The sequence below is a fragment of the Sinocyclocheilus grahami genome, unplaced genomic scaffold (genome assembly GCF_001515645.1).
Source record: "Sinocyclocheilus grahami isolate Dianchi unplaced genomic scaffold, SAMN03320097.WGS_v1.1 scaffold1002.1, whole genome shotgun sequence".
NCBI classification, from domain to species: domain Eukaryota; kingdom Metazoa; phylum Chordata; class Actinopteri; order Cypriniformes; family Cyprinidae; genus Sinocyclocheilus; species Sinocyclocheilus grahami.
This window is the reverse complement of record NW_015506181.1, coordinates 549,938-566,363: the sequence shown is the minus strand read 5'-3', so window position 1 is coordinate 566,363 and position 16,426 is coordinate 549,938. Positions and strand designations below refer to the sequence as shown.

At 35.6% G+C, this 16,426-nt stretch overlaps 1 protein-coding gene across 1 annotated transcript in view; it reads right to left on the bottom strand.

The window, feature by feature from the left end:
- Window positions 1-266: 266 nt before the first annotated feature.
- The window catches only part of cebpz (CCAAT enhancer binding protein zeta), a 25,031-nt gene continuing 8,871 nt past the window's right edge, over window positions 267-16,426 (bottom strand). Inside the window, exons 5-15 of the mRNA XM_016250697.1 lie at window positions 8,343-8,431; window positions 8,198-8,251; window positions 7,128-7,230; window positions 6,975-7,043; window positions 5,440-5,506; window positions 5,251-5,357; window positions 5,109-5,169; window positions 3,676-3,866; window positions 1,683-1,753; window positions 1,186-1,267; window positions 267-996 (exon numbers count right to left, since the gene is read on the bottom strand). Of these exons, the coding sequence (XP_016106183.1) occupies window positions 851-996; window positions 1,186-1,267; window positions 1,683-1,753; window positions 3,676-3,866; window positions 5,109-5,169; window positions 5,251-5,357; window positions 5,440-5,506; window positions 6,975-7,043; window positions 7,128-7,230; window positions 8,198-8,251; window positions 8,343-8,431 (1,040 nt within the window). The 3' untranslated portion in view covers window positions 267-850. The remainder of the gene's footprint in view (window positions 997-1,185; window positions 1,268-1,682; window positions 1,754-3,675; window positions 3,867-5,108; window positions 5,170-5,250; window positions 5,358-5,439; window positions 5,507-6,974; window positions 7,044-7,127; window positions 7,231-8,197; window positions 8,252-8,342; window positions 8,432-16,426) is intronic.

Below are 16,426 nucleotides of genomic sequence, written 5' to 3'. Positions count from 1 at the left end.
TGAATCAAGCCAAGATTGCCTAAACCCAATATTTTTGGCTTTGTTAATGTTAAGGAGTTTATTCCTCTCCAAATAACCATCAAGCCAAATATGGGTAGCCCAGAGACATTGTCCAATGAGGAACATCTCATGAGATGTGAATCAAATTCACATTACCCATGTTTCATGTAACTGGTCAGGTGCATGTTGTTTCAGGTTATTTCTCGATGATTGTAAACTGTAGTAGTCTTATTTCATTCATCTCCAGTTTTGTTAAAGAGAGGGTGTTTGGGAAGATTCTTTAATTATAATTTTTTCATTCCCAGGGCCCTGTTTACAGCTGGTATAAAGATTTACAAGCAAACAGAGCTTCTGCACAAAGTTTTATACTTGTATATTGATCTGCTTTTTAAAATATTGTGACGCAATGGCAAAAAATATGGAAAAAAAATATGCTGACATGTTTCATATGCTCGGAAAATGAACACTGTAGGTTCACACTTGAACTGGTGGAAGAATATTGTGCTCGATATGTTTACTGATGCCCACTGAATTGAACAATTCTGTATGTGATGACCAACAAAACAAAAAAAAAAACATCGGAAAACATTAGATAGTACACAAGATATTATCATTTTAAAACATTCAAGCATAACAGATAAAATAAAGCATTTTCTAAACTATGTATGAACCCTGGATTTAATACAACACTGCAAACGCCTGTGACTAAACCACTTTACAACTAGTATATTTTAGAAGCATTCCCCCCCCCTCCCCCGTATACAGGAATCTAAGGCTCAGGTGAAGCAGATCAGGAGGTCTGGTCCACCAAGTGGGAGAAAGATATAGTTATTATTCTAGTTTCTGGTCATCACTTCTTCCTTTTGACACTCTTCAGCTTTTGGGCCTTTCCGAACTTTCTCTTGTTGAACATGGCCTTTTTCCGTCGCAGAGTTTTGACATCTCTACCATGAATCCAGTCATTCCGTTTGACTTCCCACTTCAGCTGCTTAACATCTGATTGAAGAGACACAGGAGAATGAGGTAAGATTTCACTCCACAAAAGCAGCAAATCTAAAGTTTCTTCCAACAGATTTCACTCACAGAAACGTTTTGAACAATTTGGAATGATAAAACATATTACTCTATATTGTTGTGTATGAACTCATTTTTCTTTTGGAAAACAAATCTATTTTCAGCACTCACCAGCTTTGTCCGTATTGGCCATTGCATTCATATCATTGTTGTCAAACTTCAAGCTCGTGTTTTCTTCCAGCAAACAGCCAAACTGTTTAAAAAGAAAGACATTTTCTTTTCATTCAGCGGGATTTTTGTTAAAGTGGCTTAAAATCTCCTCTCTTCTGAGGTGATGTACGTGCAAATGTGTCTAATTTACTAAGAATTATTTACAAATGTACAGTCTATAAATTTGCTCATTGCATATATAATATGCAGGTAGAGTCACCCTGCTTTAACTGGAGACTGTAAAGTGACTGCAAAAATGGCCTTGGTGTAATTCACCAATTAAAGTACTAATTGACCATTGTAACGTTCACTGACATGAAAAGAGGGTGAAATCAGAGTGATACAAAACATGAAAGTAACACTGTTGCAACAGAAAACAAAATACTAATCTTTAAAAAAATGTAAAATATGTTGTGAAGTGTAACATTGTTTAATTCAGCCCATAATAAATCATCTACCTCTTCAGCTGATGCAAACACCGACTGGTCCTCCATTTTTCCTTTCTTTTTCTTCTTTGCAGGTTGAGCACCTTTTGGATGACACACACACACACACACACACACACACACACACACACACACACACACACACACACACACACAACAAAGAATATACACACATGCTTGGGAACACGAAGGGGCATATCTACAAACACACACACACACACACACACACAGACACACACACACACACACACACACACACACACACACACAGACACACAGACACACACACACACACAGGAAACTGAATTTATTCAGCTGATTGGGAAAATGTAGGGGTGAATCTTACAAAAATACTTGATTTTTTTTTTTCCTCGTCCATTTTTTTTTATTTATTCAAAGTCCATTTTTAGGGGTAGCCAAACCTGCTCCTGGAGTGCTACCATCCTGTAGAGTTCAGCTCCAACACTAATCAAACACCTGAACCAGCTAATTAATCGGAACTGGCAAAGTGCTATAATTCAATACTTTGTTCCAGAGCCATTTATTCTGCTTATACCACAATTACCATACCACATGGATATAATAAAACATGGTTTCATCTTTGTTGTAATTAAAACAGAAAGGTTGCTGTAATGCATATAAAAAATTATATCAAAAGAAAAGCTTCAATTGTAAATGCTATGACAAACACTCAATACCATAAAATATTTTATCGAATGCGATAATGTATCAAAAGTGAAACAACTTTATACGTAAAAGTTTAAGCTGCAATAGTTTTAAATGAATACTATTTCTGACTATTATTTACTCATGCAATATATAATTTTTTTAAAAACCTTTGTAATTATCTGACAACCATCAATTCGTTGCAGTGAATGAAGAGGTATCATATCGATCACAAGTGCAGTATGGAGTACCTCAAGGCTCAGTACTAGGGCAGCTACTTTTCACACTTTACATGTTACCCTTGGGAGATATCATCAGGAAACACGGTGTTAGCTTTCACGGTTATGCTGATCATACTCGGCTCTATATTTCTTCGCGGCCTGGCGAAACATACCAATTTGAAAAACTAATGGAATGCATCGTCGATATAAAAAAAACTGGATGACGAGTAATTTCTTACTGCTAAATTCTGAAAAACCAGAGGTGTTAATTATCGGACCTAAAACCTCCGCATGTAATAACCTAGAACACTTTTTAAGACTCAATGGCTGCTCTGTCAATTCTTCGTCATCAGTTAGGAACCTAGGTGTGCTATTTGATAGCAATCTTTCCTTTGAAAGCCACGTTTCTAGCATTTGTAAAATTGCATTTTTCCATCTCAAAAATATATCTAAATGATGACCTAAGCTCTCAATGTCAAATGCAGAAACGTTAATTCATGCGTTCATGACCTCAAGGTTAGATTGTAATCGGCGCAAGTGAGAACTCTGATTGGATGTTCAGTTTAGCGAACGAGTCCGTGCTCAAGAATTAAATCAAAAGTGACGAAAACTAGCAAGTAAATGCAGGCGGCACAGAGAGAAGGCTGTTTTAATGTTACGTGATCTTACACAAGCATTCCAATATGCTAATGTTTGCATAACATGATAATTTTCTTCATTTTAATTGGCTCAACATAACTGATATTCAAAATGGTAAGCAAGCGCTGCTTTGTTTACTTTTTGTATATCTGCGTATATCTCTGATTTGGTTTGTCCTTTTGAATGACGAATATTTACTATTGATAGCTGCTGATATAGACAGTTAATTCCTCACGCAGGCACAGAACGTGTTAGTTTGCAGTCGGCTGTAGTCTGAGCAGTGTGTTCAAGTGCAGCTTTTTGATCCAGATGCTGCTGATGCGAGGCGACAACACCGTCGGCGTTTGTCGCTGGTAGTTCTTTGAAGTCAGCTTGGTGTGTCCCAGCCTTTAAATCTTTTCCATTTCTCATTTTGCATTATCTTTGACATTACGAAGACATACTTATTTTTAACTTTGATAATGAAAGATTTGACACACCTGCATCATCATCATCATCATCTTTTTCTTCTATGTCCATAAACTCTCCACCTTCATCCTCAAGTTCATCTTCAAAGTCTTCATCCATGCTGCCCAAAGAGACCTCCTCATCATCAAGATCATCTTCATCGTCATCATCAGAATCTTCTCCATCTTTATCTCGACCTTTCTTGGACTTGGGCATCACATTGCTGCAACAAAGATAGTTTGGCCACCATGTATATGTGGTGGTAAATACAACCCAGTCACATGTGAAACTCGTTACTCATCAATATGTGACCACATTAATGTAACAAACAAAACATTTAATAATTTGTAAAATGCATTTCAACAGATCATGCGCATGTTTATTCATTATGTCCTTTTTTTGGCACATCCATTCCCTTTTAAAGAGCCCTGCATTATATGTCGAAAAATATAATGTCCGTGAATTAACTGATCACTTTTTATTCAATTGCTCCTTCAAAAAGTGAGAAAACTATTTATTTGTTCCTATGATTTAACTAAAAAAAAAAATTTAACTACTAAGTTAGTCATAATTTAACAAACACATTCAGCCAACACTGATTTTCATTCATTTTTCATTGCTATGGTTATCACTGTCAATGATGTCAAAGCATTTTTAGTGACTAATGAAACAATAATTTAGCGGATTCAGTCCTGCATTTATATGTGGCTGCATGAAAAACAAAAATTTTACTTAAATTGTAAAGAACGCTCCTCAAAGTTGACAACACTGCACAATGAATCTCTAATTTACATTGTGTGTGGACTTTGTTGATCCCGAGAGAACTTGAGGACGTTATTAATCCATAACCGTCCCTTCTTTTTGGTTTAATTGTTTTAGCTAAATCGTAGCCATGTTTTATTAATTTGTTTCTCATTTAATAGGGGATGAAATACAACATTTGTTCAAAAAATTATTTAAAAAAATCTTAATTCGTAGACGGATATCTTTTTCTCACATCACTTGCAGGAGTGGTTATCGGTTATTTGTTAACTGTTAAAAAGGACAATCTAAAATACAGCGTAGTACTGTGTAGCATACAGTAAAACACAGTAAAAGTTCACAGTCTTGACATTTACTACGCTGCTTGAATTCATTCTAAATACATGCAAGTTCATAAGTACTAAATTTGCTTCTGTGAATTACAACTATAGTGTTTTTCTTTTTATCTGCTGACTGCAACAGTCAAAATATATTCCACCATTTCTAATATATTTTGAGTTTGATTATATTGAAAAATATAATTTCATTTGAAAGAACGCATCAAAGGGGTCTTTAATTTGATCTGCTTTCCCCCCACTTTTTCTTTTCTTACATACTAGATCCTTATCAACCAGGATATAAGAAAACGGTGCTTTCCACCACACCTGCAGTGTCATTACTACACACGATGAAGATGCAACGGTGTAAACAGTACTGGACATACCCTGCAAAGTCCAAGTCATCATCCTTGAACTCCGTGAAAAAGCTGTCTCCTTCATAAACATCTGAGGCGACAAAATTTTGGTCAGGTTTCTCACATGAAACTTTAAAGAATAAAGAAAAACCGTGTCAATTTCTGGGCCTACCCAGCACCCTCTCAAATTCATCATCGTCAACATCTTCCACACTCTCATTGTCCTCGTTTCTGTTTGGTTTTTTCCACCGTTTCTCTGCATCTCGCTTCTTAAAGTACCTGAGTGACACATAACAGCACATTTACATTATTTTAGCCCTCTCTTGAATGTCATTTGTATTTGATGGATGACTCTACTAACCTGTAGAAGAACACCTCATCCACAGGTATCTGACTCTCCTCTTTGGCCAAATATTCTTCACAGTTCACTGCACAAAAACAAACAAATAAACAAATCTGACTGTTGTTCTTCCTCATAGCTTGTTATAAAACCAGGCTGTTACAGTTCTGGCTCTAAAATGTTACAGAAACAAGGTGTTATTATTTAATTAATCTACAATAATGTCCAACCCACCCCCTTACCCCCATTTTATGATGCCTTTTTGGATATTTTAAGATTTGGTTACCTGGACTTTCGATGGAAGGACATAAATCTCTCATATTTCATAAATATCTTAACCAAATGTCTAGTGTTTGGAACAATGTGAGGGTGAGTAAAGGATGGCAATTTTAATTTTTGGATGAACTAAAAGATAGATCTTGGGATTTAAAGGGTTAGTCTAAGCTGTTTTCATTTGATGCCTGAGCAAAATTTCACTAAACATTATTTGTAGTGCTCCTCCCACCCAAAATAATCTTACTTTTGATAAAAAGTCTCAACTTTCAGATTGTTAATTTTTTCACAAAGTTCGTTTTGGCATTGTATAAGTGGCAGCACAGAGCACACATGAACCAGTCATCTCCTCTTTACTAGTTACAGCACAAAATATAATACACATGACAGTAGTACAACTTACTGAAATGCATCATGTACCTGTGTTTTAACCACAAAAAAATCAGCTCGTTCGCCAACTAATGCCCCATTTATCTTGGGAACGATATCCAGTGTTCATAGTTCTGTTAGTTAGCTGGGAAAAAAAAAAATCTCTAGAAGGGAGATTATTTACCTTTTCTCTTGATGAATATTTAAGTCTGAATAAATCTGTTGAGTTTTTATGAAAAGTAACTTATGTGCAATTTAAATATTTTTATTAAATCTTTGGAAAATAAAGCACTCATAAGGTTTGCAGCTTTTTTTGGAAATTTTTGATAATTTCCATTGGAGCATTACAGCTGTCATTAGCCAAGATTTCAAACTTTAAAAAAATTGGGTAAGTAGCAATAAAAATCTGCCCTTGAGCTATTTCCATTCACAAATTTTACTATATTGCAAATTCTAGATCTTTCACATTCCAGATATCCCTAAATCTTTGTAAAATTGGTTGGCGTAATGAAACAATTGAAACTGGCAATTGTTTACTGGCTTACTAATTTCACAAATTTTAATAGTATTAAATTAGAAAATATTGGAGGGAAAAAAGGAGCAGCTGTTCATCTGATTGGACTGCATGTAAACTCTGTGCATGTATAGTATAGTAGTATATAACTGCTCACCATCTGAATTAGGGCTGCACGATAAATCGCATGTGATTGTCATGCGCATCTCGTCAGTAAAGCCGGTTCTGTGATTAGTAGTAAATCTCCATCACATGCTTTCAGATGGAGTGGCATTTAATACACAGAACTGTAGATCACCCATGCGATTTTATCATGCAGCCCTAATCTGAATTCTATAATAATTCAACGAATATGCTAAATAAATTTTTTTGGCACAACACACAACGATACAGGACTCACCAGGTAATGACTGAATATTATTGAACGTCCTCCTGTATTTGGGCTGCATCACTGTAGCATCTGTGTTTTCTAGAATGTAAAGGATACATTTAGCAAAATGAATGAAGTCACCAGTTCAAGAGTCCAAAGTGGCATTTTGCAGAGTTTGCTTACTTTTTCCCTTCGTTTGCTTTGGATTCCTAAATACAAAACGATCTAAGAATCGGATAAGTGTGAAGTCCTGAAGCGGATCCCCTGTGTACAGGATGAACTCTCCCTGTGGGTCAAATGAATAATAATAATAATAATAATAAATTTTGTTAAGACAAACTTTGATGGACAAAAGTTTTAAGTTGCTTAAAAAGCTGAAGTTTGAAGATTTCAAAGTAATGCCGTCTAAACCTCACTTCCAGTCATGTAGACAAATGTTCGATGTGATTATATGCGAGTATATCCAGGCTGGACTATTGCAGTGCTCTCGTGGCAGGTCTTCCAGCCAGTTCTATCAAACCTCTAAAATTAATCTAGAATGCGGACGCAAGATTAATCTTTAATGAGACCTCTGCTTATCAATTTGCACTGGCTACCAATAGCTGCTCGCATAAAATTCAAGGCATTAATGTTTGCCTACAAAACCACCACTGGCTCTGCAACCCTTTACCTAAATTCATTACTTCAGAGTTATGTGCCTCTAGAAGCTTGCGTTCTGCAAGTGAACGTCGCTTTATTGTTCATCCCAAAGAGGCACAAAATCACTTTCACTGACTTTAACATTAAATGTTCCCTCCTGGTGGAATGACCTGCCCAACTCAACTATAGCACATCCATATTATTGCTCTTTTGTTGGTTTTGATTGCTTCTACGTAGTGTCCTCATTTGTAAGTCGCTTTGGATAAAAGCATCTGCTAAATGAATAAATGTAACCGTTTATTTTTAGGTGAACTGGCAAGATCTCAGAAAGACTATTACTAACAACAGCAGCCTAAAACAATGTCTAAATAGCCATTTCACTATTGGTTTACCAAAAAAACTGTTGCAGCTTAAAGTGTCATCAACCAAAACAGTTATTTCAGAGGTGGATAAGGTTACTATGATTAAAAAAAAAAACAATTACAAACTACAAAAGACAAATATATATTTTTTTCTGTGCAATGAAAAATCTTTCAAAATAAGACCAGGAGTGTGTAACATTTTGTTTACAAAATACAATTTTGACCTGAATTTAAACAAGAGAAAGTTGTTACCTGCAATAAAGTCTTAGCAAAAAGAGCCACGGAGGGATGGAAATGAAAGGACAGCTGAAAGAAATAACACTCACTTGGTCACAACGTCAGAGCACAGATCACAGTGATAATGAGAAGAATGGAAAGACTGTATCAGCCTCAATACCTTCTGCAGTTCCCAGAGGGCCGTGTGATCTGCCCCGCAGTATAAAGGGTTTCTGTTCATGGGGTCATATGTCACCTTATTTAAACTACCTGAAGACAAGAAAGGTTTGCAATAAAGAAAAAGGCTCATAAAAAGTGGCATGTTGAGGCAGCTTTATAAAATCAGTAGGCCTGTCACAATAACACAGACAATAAATTGAACCAGAAATAATTGTGATAAATGTATGACATTATTGTTATTTTAAGACCATTTTATGTCACTGATATAATGACAACGTAACAGCATAAGAAATCAAGTACACTTTCAAAGAGCCATGAATTTTCAATTCTTAAGAAAATACAGAAACTGGAATGGGAATGTCAAAAAAGTAAATATTTAAATCTAGGAATGGCCAGGGGTAACTATGTACTGAAATACTTGGAAGTGACCGCAATGACTGATCAGGAAAATGCATAGCTGCGGGAACAGATTTTATCTGGGGGGTGCTGGGGGCGGGGGATTTTTGACAAAATCCTAATATAAAATAGATTAACATACATGCGAACCAATATATATTTGTGTTTTTGTGATTTGAGTTCAAGATTTTTTTTCTTTAATATTTTTATTTAAGGGGATTTTATTAATTTTTATTAACATTGCTGATACGCAAAACGCGCAAAAGTTTTGATCTGTGCACTTTGGCAAATTCGGTCATCAGAAACAACAAAGTGATGTACATGCGATGTAAAAATAAGAGATTAATTCATCATACACTGCAGACATCACTGATTATAGCTTATAGCCTTTTTTTTTTATTTATTTTTTTTTAGAGTGCTTACATTCACGCTAGACTGAATTCAGTGATATTCTTTGATAATCTAAATGTTCTGTGCTCGCGGTATAATTTGTTCATTGTTTGAATAATCGTGGACATGCGGTGTTATATTTAAACTTAAAATGTCTTTATTAAACGTGATCAGGTTAAATGCAAATTCAGTCTTATTAAAATATTTTATGTCATAATATGGTAGCCTACTTGCCTAAAACATTATGATGTGCGTAGTTAATAGATTACATTAGGCTACAGTGGTTTGAGCACGTTTGACCAGAGACTAGAGCGCAATTAAAGGCACAATATGCAAGATTTTTTTAAATTAAAATATCCAAAAAGATATCACTAGAACAGTGCTATATATTTTGCTGACTTGTGTACTTCCATTATCCCAAATGTTTCAAAGAATGTTTAAATCCAGAGAAATAAGCAATTTTAACTAGTGACACGGACCGTGTCTATAGTGTCATTGTGTCGCCTGCCAATGACGTCATAACCCCTCGATTTCCGGTTTTGTTTTGTAGAAAGCATGGAAACACCAAAGACGCTTTAATATGCTACGCATTTTATTAGACAGGTGACGACCGCTCAGAGTAGCATTATAACAGAACTTTCAAACGTATCTAGTATGATAAAACAGCGCTGCTTTACCCCACATACACACGACCGGAAGGAGCGGAAGCGCTCGACTGTGGCATAATAAAAGCTCCGCTGCTTTCGAGCCGTGTCTCACGCTTGTTCAATTGCCTTGTTTCACTTCGATGGCTTTCAGCCTCACCCCGTTTCATACGACTACGTTAATAAATCATAAGCTCATCCATAAACATGATTTCTGCCCGAGTCCCGTCGGATTGCTTCAGCTGTGGGGATGAAGACGACAACTCCCATGATTCCACACTCAGTCACGCCTCATCAAACTACGCCTTTATTTCTTTGTTTGTTTTGAATACGCGCCCTCTAGCGGTGAAAAATTACATATTGTGCCTTTAAAGAGCTGTGCTTATGTGATTGACGGTGGCCGTCTTAAGAAGCGAGAAAGCTTCGGAAAATGGCTCATAAAAACAGGGCCGGAGTGGGAGTAATTTTCAGCCCTGGAGTTTCATGCCTTTGACCGGCCCACTTTAGTTCACGACTGACTATAGCTATTACAATAATGTAATTAAAACTTCAGTATATAGGTCTGCAATAGTGCACTCTTCTCTACAGACTTGTAATTCATATTTTTCTACAGCTTTATTTTATATATTTTTTTACTTGCCTTTTCAGTGCAAGTTTTTTTTACCGCCTTTGTGCTTTCTATTATCCATTTTTGTAATTATTATTTTTTGCTCGCATATCTCCAACAAAATACAGTATTTGTAGGACTACTGTACCATGTCTGCCTGCAGTTAAAAAGTTCTCAGGAATAAATCACATTTGTTTTGCTTAACCTATTTATGTACAATTATTCTAAAAATAATTTTAATGTCATACAAAAAAAATGTCTTCACACCAAAGACGCTTTAATATGCTACGCATTTTATTAGACAGGTGACGACCGCTCAGAGTAGCATTATAACAGAACTTTCAAACGTATCTAGTATGATAAAACAGCGCTGCTTTACCCCACATACACACGACCGGAAGGAGCGGAAGCGCTCGACTGTGGCATAATAAAAGCTCCGCTGCTTTCGAGCCGTGTCTCACGCTTGTTCAATTGCCTTGTTTCACTTCGATGGCTTTCAGCCTCACCCCGTTTCATACGACTACGTTAATAAATCATAAGCTCATCCATAAACATGATTTCTGCCCGAGTCCCGTCGGATTGCTTCAGCTGTGGGGATGAAGACGACAACTCCCATGATTCCACACTCAGTCACGCCTCATCAAACTACGCCTTTATTTCTTTGTTTGTTTTGAATACGCGCCCTCTAGCGGTGAAAAATTACATATTGTGCCTTTAAAGAGCTGTGCTTATGTGATTGACGGTGGCCGTCTTAAGAAGCGAGAAAGCTTCGGAAAATGGCTCATAAAAACAGGGCCGGAGTGGGAGTAATTTTCAGCCCTGGAGTTTCATGCCTTTGACCGGCCCACTTTAGTTCACGACTGACTATAGCTATTACAATAATGTAATTAAAACTTCAGTATATAGGTCTGCAATAGTGCACTCTTCTCTACAGACTTGTAATTCATATTTTTCTACAGCTTTATTTTATATATTTTTTTACTTGCCTTTTCAGTGCAAGTTTTTTTTACCGCCTTTGTGCTTTCTATTATCCATTTTTGTAATCTATTATTTTTTGCTCGCATATCTCCAACAAAATACAGTATTTGTAGGACTACTGTACCATGTCTGCCTGCAGTTAAAAAGTTCTCAGGAATAAATCACATTTGTTTTGCTTAACCTATTTATGTACAATTATTCTAAAAATAATTTTAATGTCATACAAAAAAAATGTCTTCATAAATTGTACCATTATAGAATTGTGACTGCACAAGTAGTGTAGTAATTTAGGAGGTGAAAATACTGTGAAATTACATGCATACAAATGGCAAGAAATTTGAAAGCATAACAGAAGCATATCTATGAAATGTTAGTCAATAATATCTTTTTTTAAACAATGGCACTTAAATTTGAACTAAAATAGCCTACTATTGCAACCATATAGCCTATGAATGAATGAATTTAATTATTTAATAATTGTTCAATTAAAGAAAACTTACAGAGAGTGGGCTGCTTCTGGTGCTTGGATTACTACTTCAATAAAATATCCAAGTTCAAGAAACAAACAAACAAAAAAAAACCTTTGAAATGTTTTACTTTACGTGTAATGAATGTAGAATATATGAAAATTTCACTTTTTGAAATAGGTTACAAAAAAAAAGAACTTTCACAATATTGTAATTTTTTTTAGATGCACCTGTATGTATGTATGTATGTATGTATATATATATATATATTTATATTATATCAGTGCTGTCAAAATTAGTGCGTTCACACAAGCGATTCATTTTTCCAGTTTTTTCCAGTAAAACAAATTAACAGTTAACGCAGGGGTAGGGCTAAGGTTGGCCACCCCACTCACAATTGCTGCTTCTCTCTCTTTTTCTTGACCAGAATTGCATTTATTTAGACCCAGAACGAGAACGTCTTTTATATATTTATGTTATATACAATAAATGCCGCGTTGGCGCTCTTTGATGTGGCGCGACAGATTGCTGTATAAACGTCTCAGTTCTGATGGCAGCGCGAATGAACGCATTCATCCCTTCCTCTTTATTACAAGTTTTAACGCGAAATATACATGAATGAACATCTCACCCCTCAAGTAATCACTCAATTAGTGTTTCAACCGCGGAAAGACGTCACTAAAACAGCTTGTCAGGGTTCCCACACAATAATAATAATATTGTCAAACATGCTATTTATTATTACGATATACAGCAAACTTGTCATATTAGCAGACAATATCCCATACAAAATATCCCCACAAAAGCACCGCATGACCAAGATTTCTGGTGGTGTAAACAATTTATTCCGAAGCAATATTTGATCTGTGTTCTGTCGGCTTTTACATTTATCTGCATATTTTTTTTATTAAACTCAGGATATTATTTACTTTTATAAAGGCCATTTTTTAAACCTTATTAAATGTATGCATCATATTTCATGTCAAATTCTTACAATTGATCAATAGATTCAGTTTACACTAAGGCGGTTATCAAACAAATTAATTTACATTGCACAATTACAACTGCATTAATGTTATGGGATTAATGTTTTAAATGCAATTTTGAATATACAAAATGGAAATGTTGGGGGGAAACACATATTTTTAAACATACTAACCCTGCCAGTAGGTGGCAGCAAGTCACTTAATGAGTGAGTCTAGTGACTCTGAATCATTCAGTAACAAAACACCGCTGTGTGTTGATCTATAGCAACAATCTATAGAAGTATAGATCGCGCTATACTTCTACTGTGATCTTTGTTTGGAACTATTTTAGTTGGTGAAACAGAACAAAACAGTCGATACTGTGTCTAAAATGTAAGTAACCTAATTACGTGACTACTCACCTAGTTTAAAATCAATGTAACATTTGCAATCAGGAGAATATTCAGCAATTAGCTCCCTTGCCTTGTCATAGTATGTTGCTTAACTACATGTTATAAAAAAAAAAAAAAACTTAACATTTTGAATTTTTACCCGAGCAGTTTCTTCGTGTGCCGTTCAGCTCTTTTGTTCATTTCATACACTCATTTGATTTCTCCATAAAAGTCTTACAAAGAAACCGGCAGCACGAGCCTAAATAGCGCGACCTTGATACCAGAAATACACTGTCCATTATCAACCGCTGTTTACGTTGTATGTAATAAAATCAGAAGAATCATTCTTGCATTTCGATGCTTCACTGGTTATTTTTTGCCACTTAAGTTTTAATCAGGCTATTTGTCCGGTCGGGCAAGTAAAATTCTAGAGCCGATTTTCAGTAAACTTGCATTAATCCATTTTAAACTAGCTAGGAGGCTGGTCAGCTAACTGTAGCAGTAACTACAGCAGGGGGAAATCTGTCTGTCCAATGACTTTAAACAGTCACTGGGTCCGTCAGACTGGAGACATTTTTGCGGAATTGGGACCGAAAATATTTAAGACCCATTGAATCGTAATTCAAGACATTTAAGACTTTAAAGCCTTTTATTAGGAAAACTTTATTTAAGATTTTTTAAGAACCTGCGGCCACCCTGTTAATGCGGGGACACATTTCACGTGAGAGCAAGGTTACATGGTGTTACCTTGTAAGATACATGGTTACAGTTTTCATCTCTGGCAAGCCATTCTTTGTAATCATCTTTGGTGAGCCAAATATCTTGAAACTGGCATTTTCCAGGCATCACGTTTCAGCGGTTTCAGCCTATTTTTTGCAATGTTTAACAGTGTGTGTGTGTTTGAGAAACGTTGAGGTGTCATCGTAGTAGTTTCGTGCATGGTTGACAGGGCTCCAAACAAAAAAATAAGTAGGCCATTGGCTCCTATTAGAAAATTTTTTAGACGCCACAGAATAAACGTGTTTTATTTATTTTATTATTACTTTTTAACATTTCAATCATACTTTCATGCGTTTATGTCTCATCTTTTCTTGAATATATCAGCATTTTAATTGATCTTGTAGATGACCTGGGAATTAAGGTTCACTTAAAGTGGGAACTTAACGTCTTTTCCAACTTGAAATATATAGTCACAAAGAACTGTTCATGACACAGAATCTGTACAAATATCATGGACCATAAGCATCACTTGGCCACTGAGTATAGTTTGGGCTCCTCAGTGTATCCTATAAATGTTGTCATATGTCTTTCACGCATTCAGTCTGTTTTTCTTCATTAGTAAAATGCAATTTTGTAGGAGAAGTTGAATCATGTAGACAACAGGTTAAGTAAAAATACTAGCATCCGATAGCGCATAAATATAGCAAAATGCTCTTCTTTATAGTTATTTTTCTAGCTGACTGATTAGCTTATGGACACCGAATGGTTATTCTGAGGTAAATGTATTATTACGTTGCAATGTTTACAAGCTTTACACTTTTTCGCAGTTTGAAACACTGAATGAGGTTTTACACGAGACATTTCAGTAAGTTGTACTGTAGGCTTTCTTATAAAATAGGCTATGTTTTGATGTTAATTCATGTTCATTATGTACTATAGTAGTAAAGAGAAAGATATAATGCGTTCACTTGCCGCTTGAACTGAGGCGCTAAAGCGATCGCGCCTTTAATTATGAATTTGGCATAATTTTAAAGCTGATAACGTTTGTTTATTAAAAAGTAACAAAGCTTTTTGCGATTAATGGACGGCAAGTGTGCTTCAAATAATATGAAGTTCATGCATTAACAGAACACAGCATATAGACGATCTTGATAAGAAGCCATATTAGTAATGATTATAAATGAGAATTGTTAACGATATTGCCAATATCCAAACAGGCGACAGCTTTACCTGTTGTAGTTTGTTCAAGTTGTGCACAAAACAGAATCTGCTTTTGTGCACTTTTACTTGCACAACTACTGAGCTGCGTTAATCAGGTGTGTGACAATGCTGCTGTGCTGCAGAGATGAGGACTGTTTGAAACTCTTTTTTCCACTAAAACCAGCATCGTCTCAGTTTAATACGTGAACATAGCAAATGATGCGATCGCAAAACAATCAGGAAAAGGCATCACATGCAAATCTTTGTCATAACATGTAAATATAGGCTATATAGTCTCCAATGGCGACCTCAACAAAAACTTAACTCACAAATTAATATTTTTAGTGGCAGTCTGGAGCCCTGCGTGAACATCATGGCAACGTACAACACAAAGTACCTCACGCGGGAAACACTTAACGTAACCCGTAAATGCACGTAAATAAGGTAAATCAAGAAAGTTAATATGCATAGGCCACGAAGTGTTGGCGAAACATATGGGTTTTTCCCCAGAAAACATCTTGCACAAAATAAATTCAAGCACTTTCAAGGACCTGTATCTATGTATGCTTATTTTCAAAAACTTTCCAGGGCCTTGAATGTTAATTAATATTGTTAAAAATAATTAGTAATTGAATTTAAGTTTGGGCTCTGTTGTTAACTGTAACCTTATAGTAATGTAAAAGGGCTCCCTATGGTTTAGAGGAGAAGCTGAGTTTTTTTTATTTTTTTTTTAGAAAATTTTAATTACAACTGAATTTATTTAAAGGGGTCATATGATGCTTTTTAAAAGATCATTATTTTGTGTATTTGGTGTAACAGAATATGTTGACAAGCTTTAATGTTAAAAAAAACACATTATTTTTCAAATACTGTACATTATTGTTGGTCCTCTATGCTCCGCCTCTCTCAAACGCTTAGTTTTCTACAAAGTCCCTCCTTCCGACAAGCGCAGTCTGCTCTGATTGGCCAGCTGACCCAGTGCATTGTGATTGGCCGAACACCGCAAGCACTCATCGGAATTGTAGCACCCCTTACCATAATCGCGAGCTTCATCTTTCAAAATAAATGTAAAGACAGAGCCGAAAGGGGAACAGAGTCGCGTGACAGACACAGTGATGAAGCTGGTTTGTGATGTGAGATCTCTCTCTCTCTCTCTCTCTCAAATAGTACACATGTATTAACAGAAAGAAAAATAATAATATAATAATATATAAAAAGTATTAAACATGTAGTGTAAAATTAATTACTAATGTATAAGTATATAAACTAGAAATAAAATTAAAATAAGTGATTAGACAGATTTACAGAAGCAAAATGTACATCTAA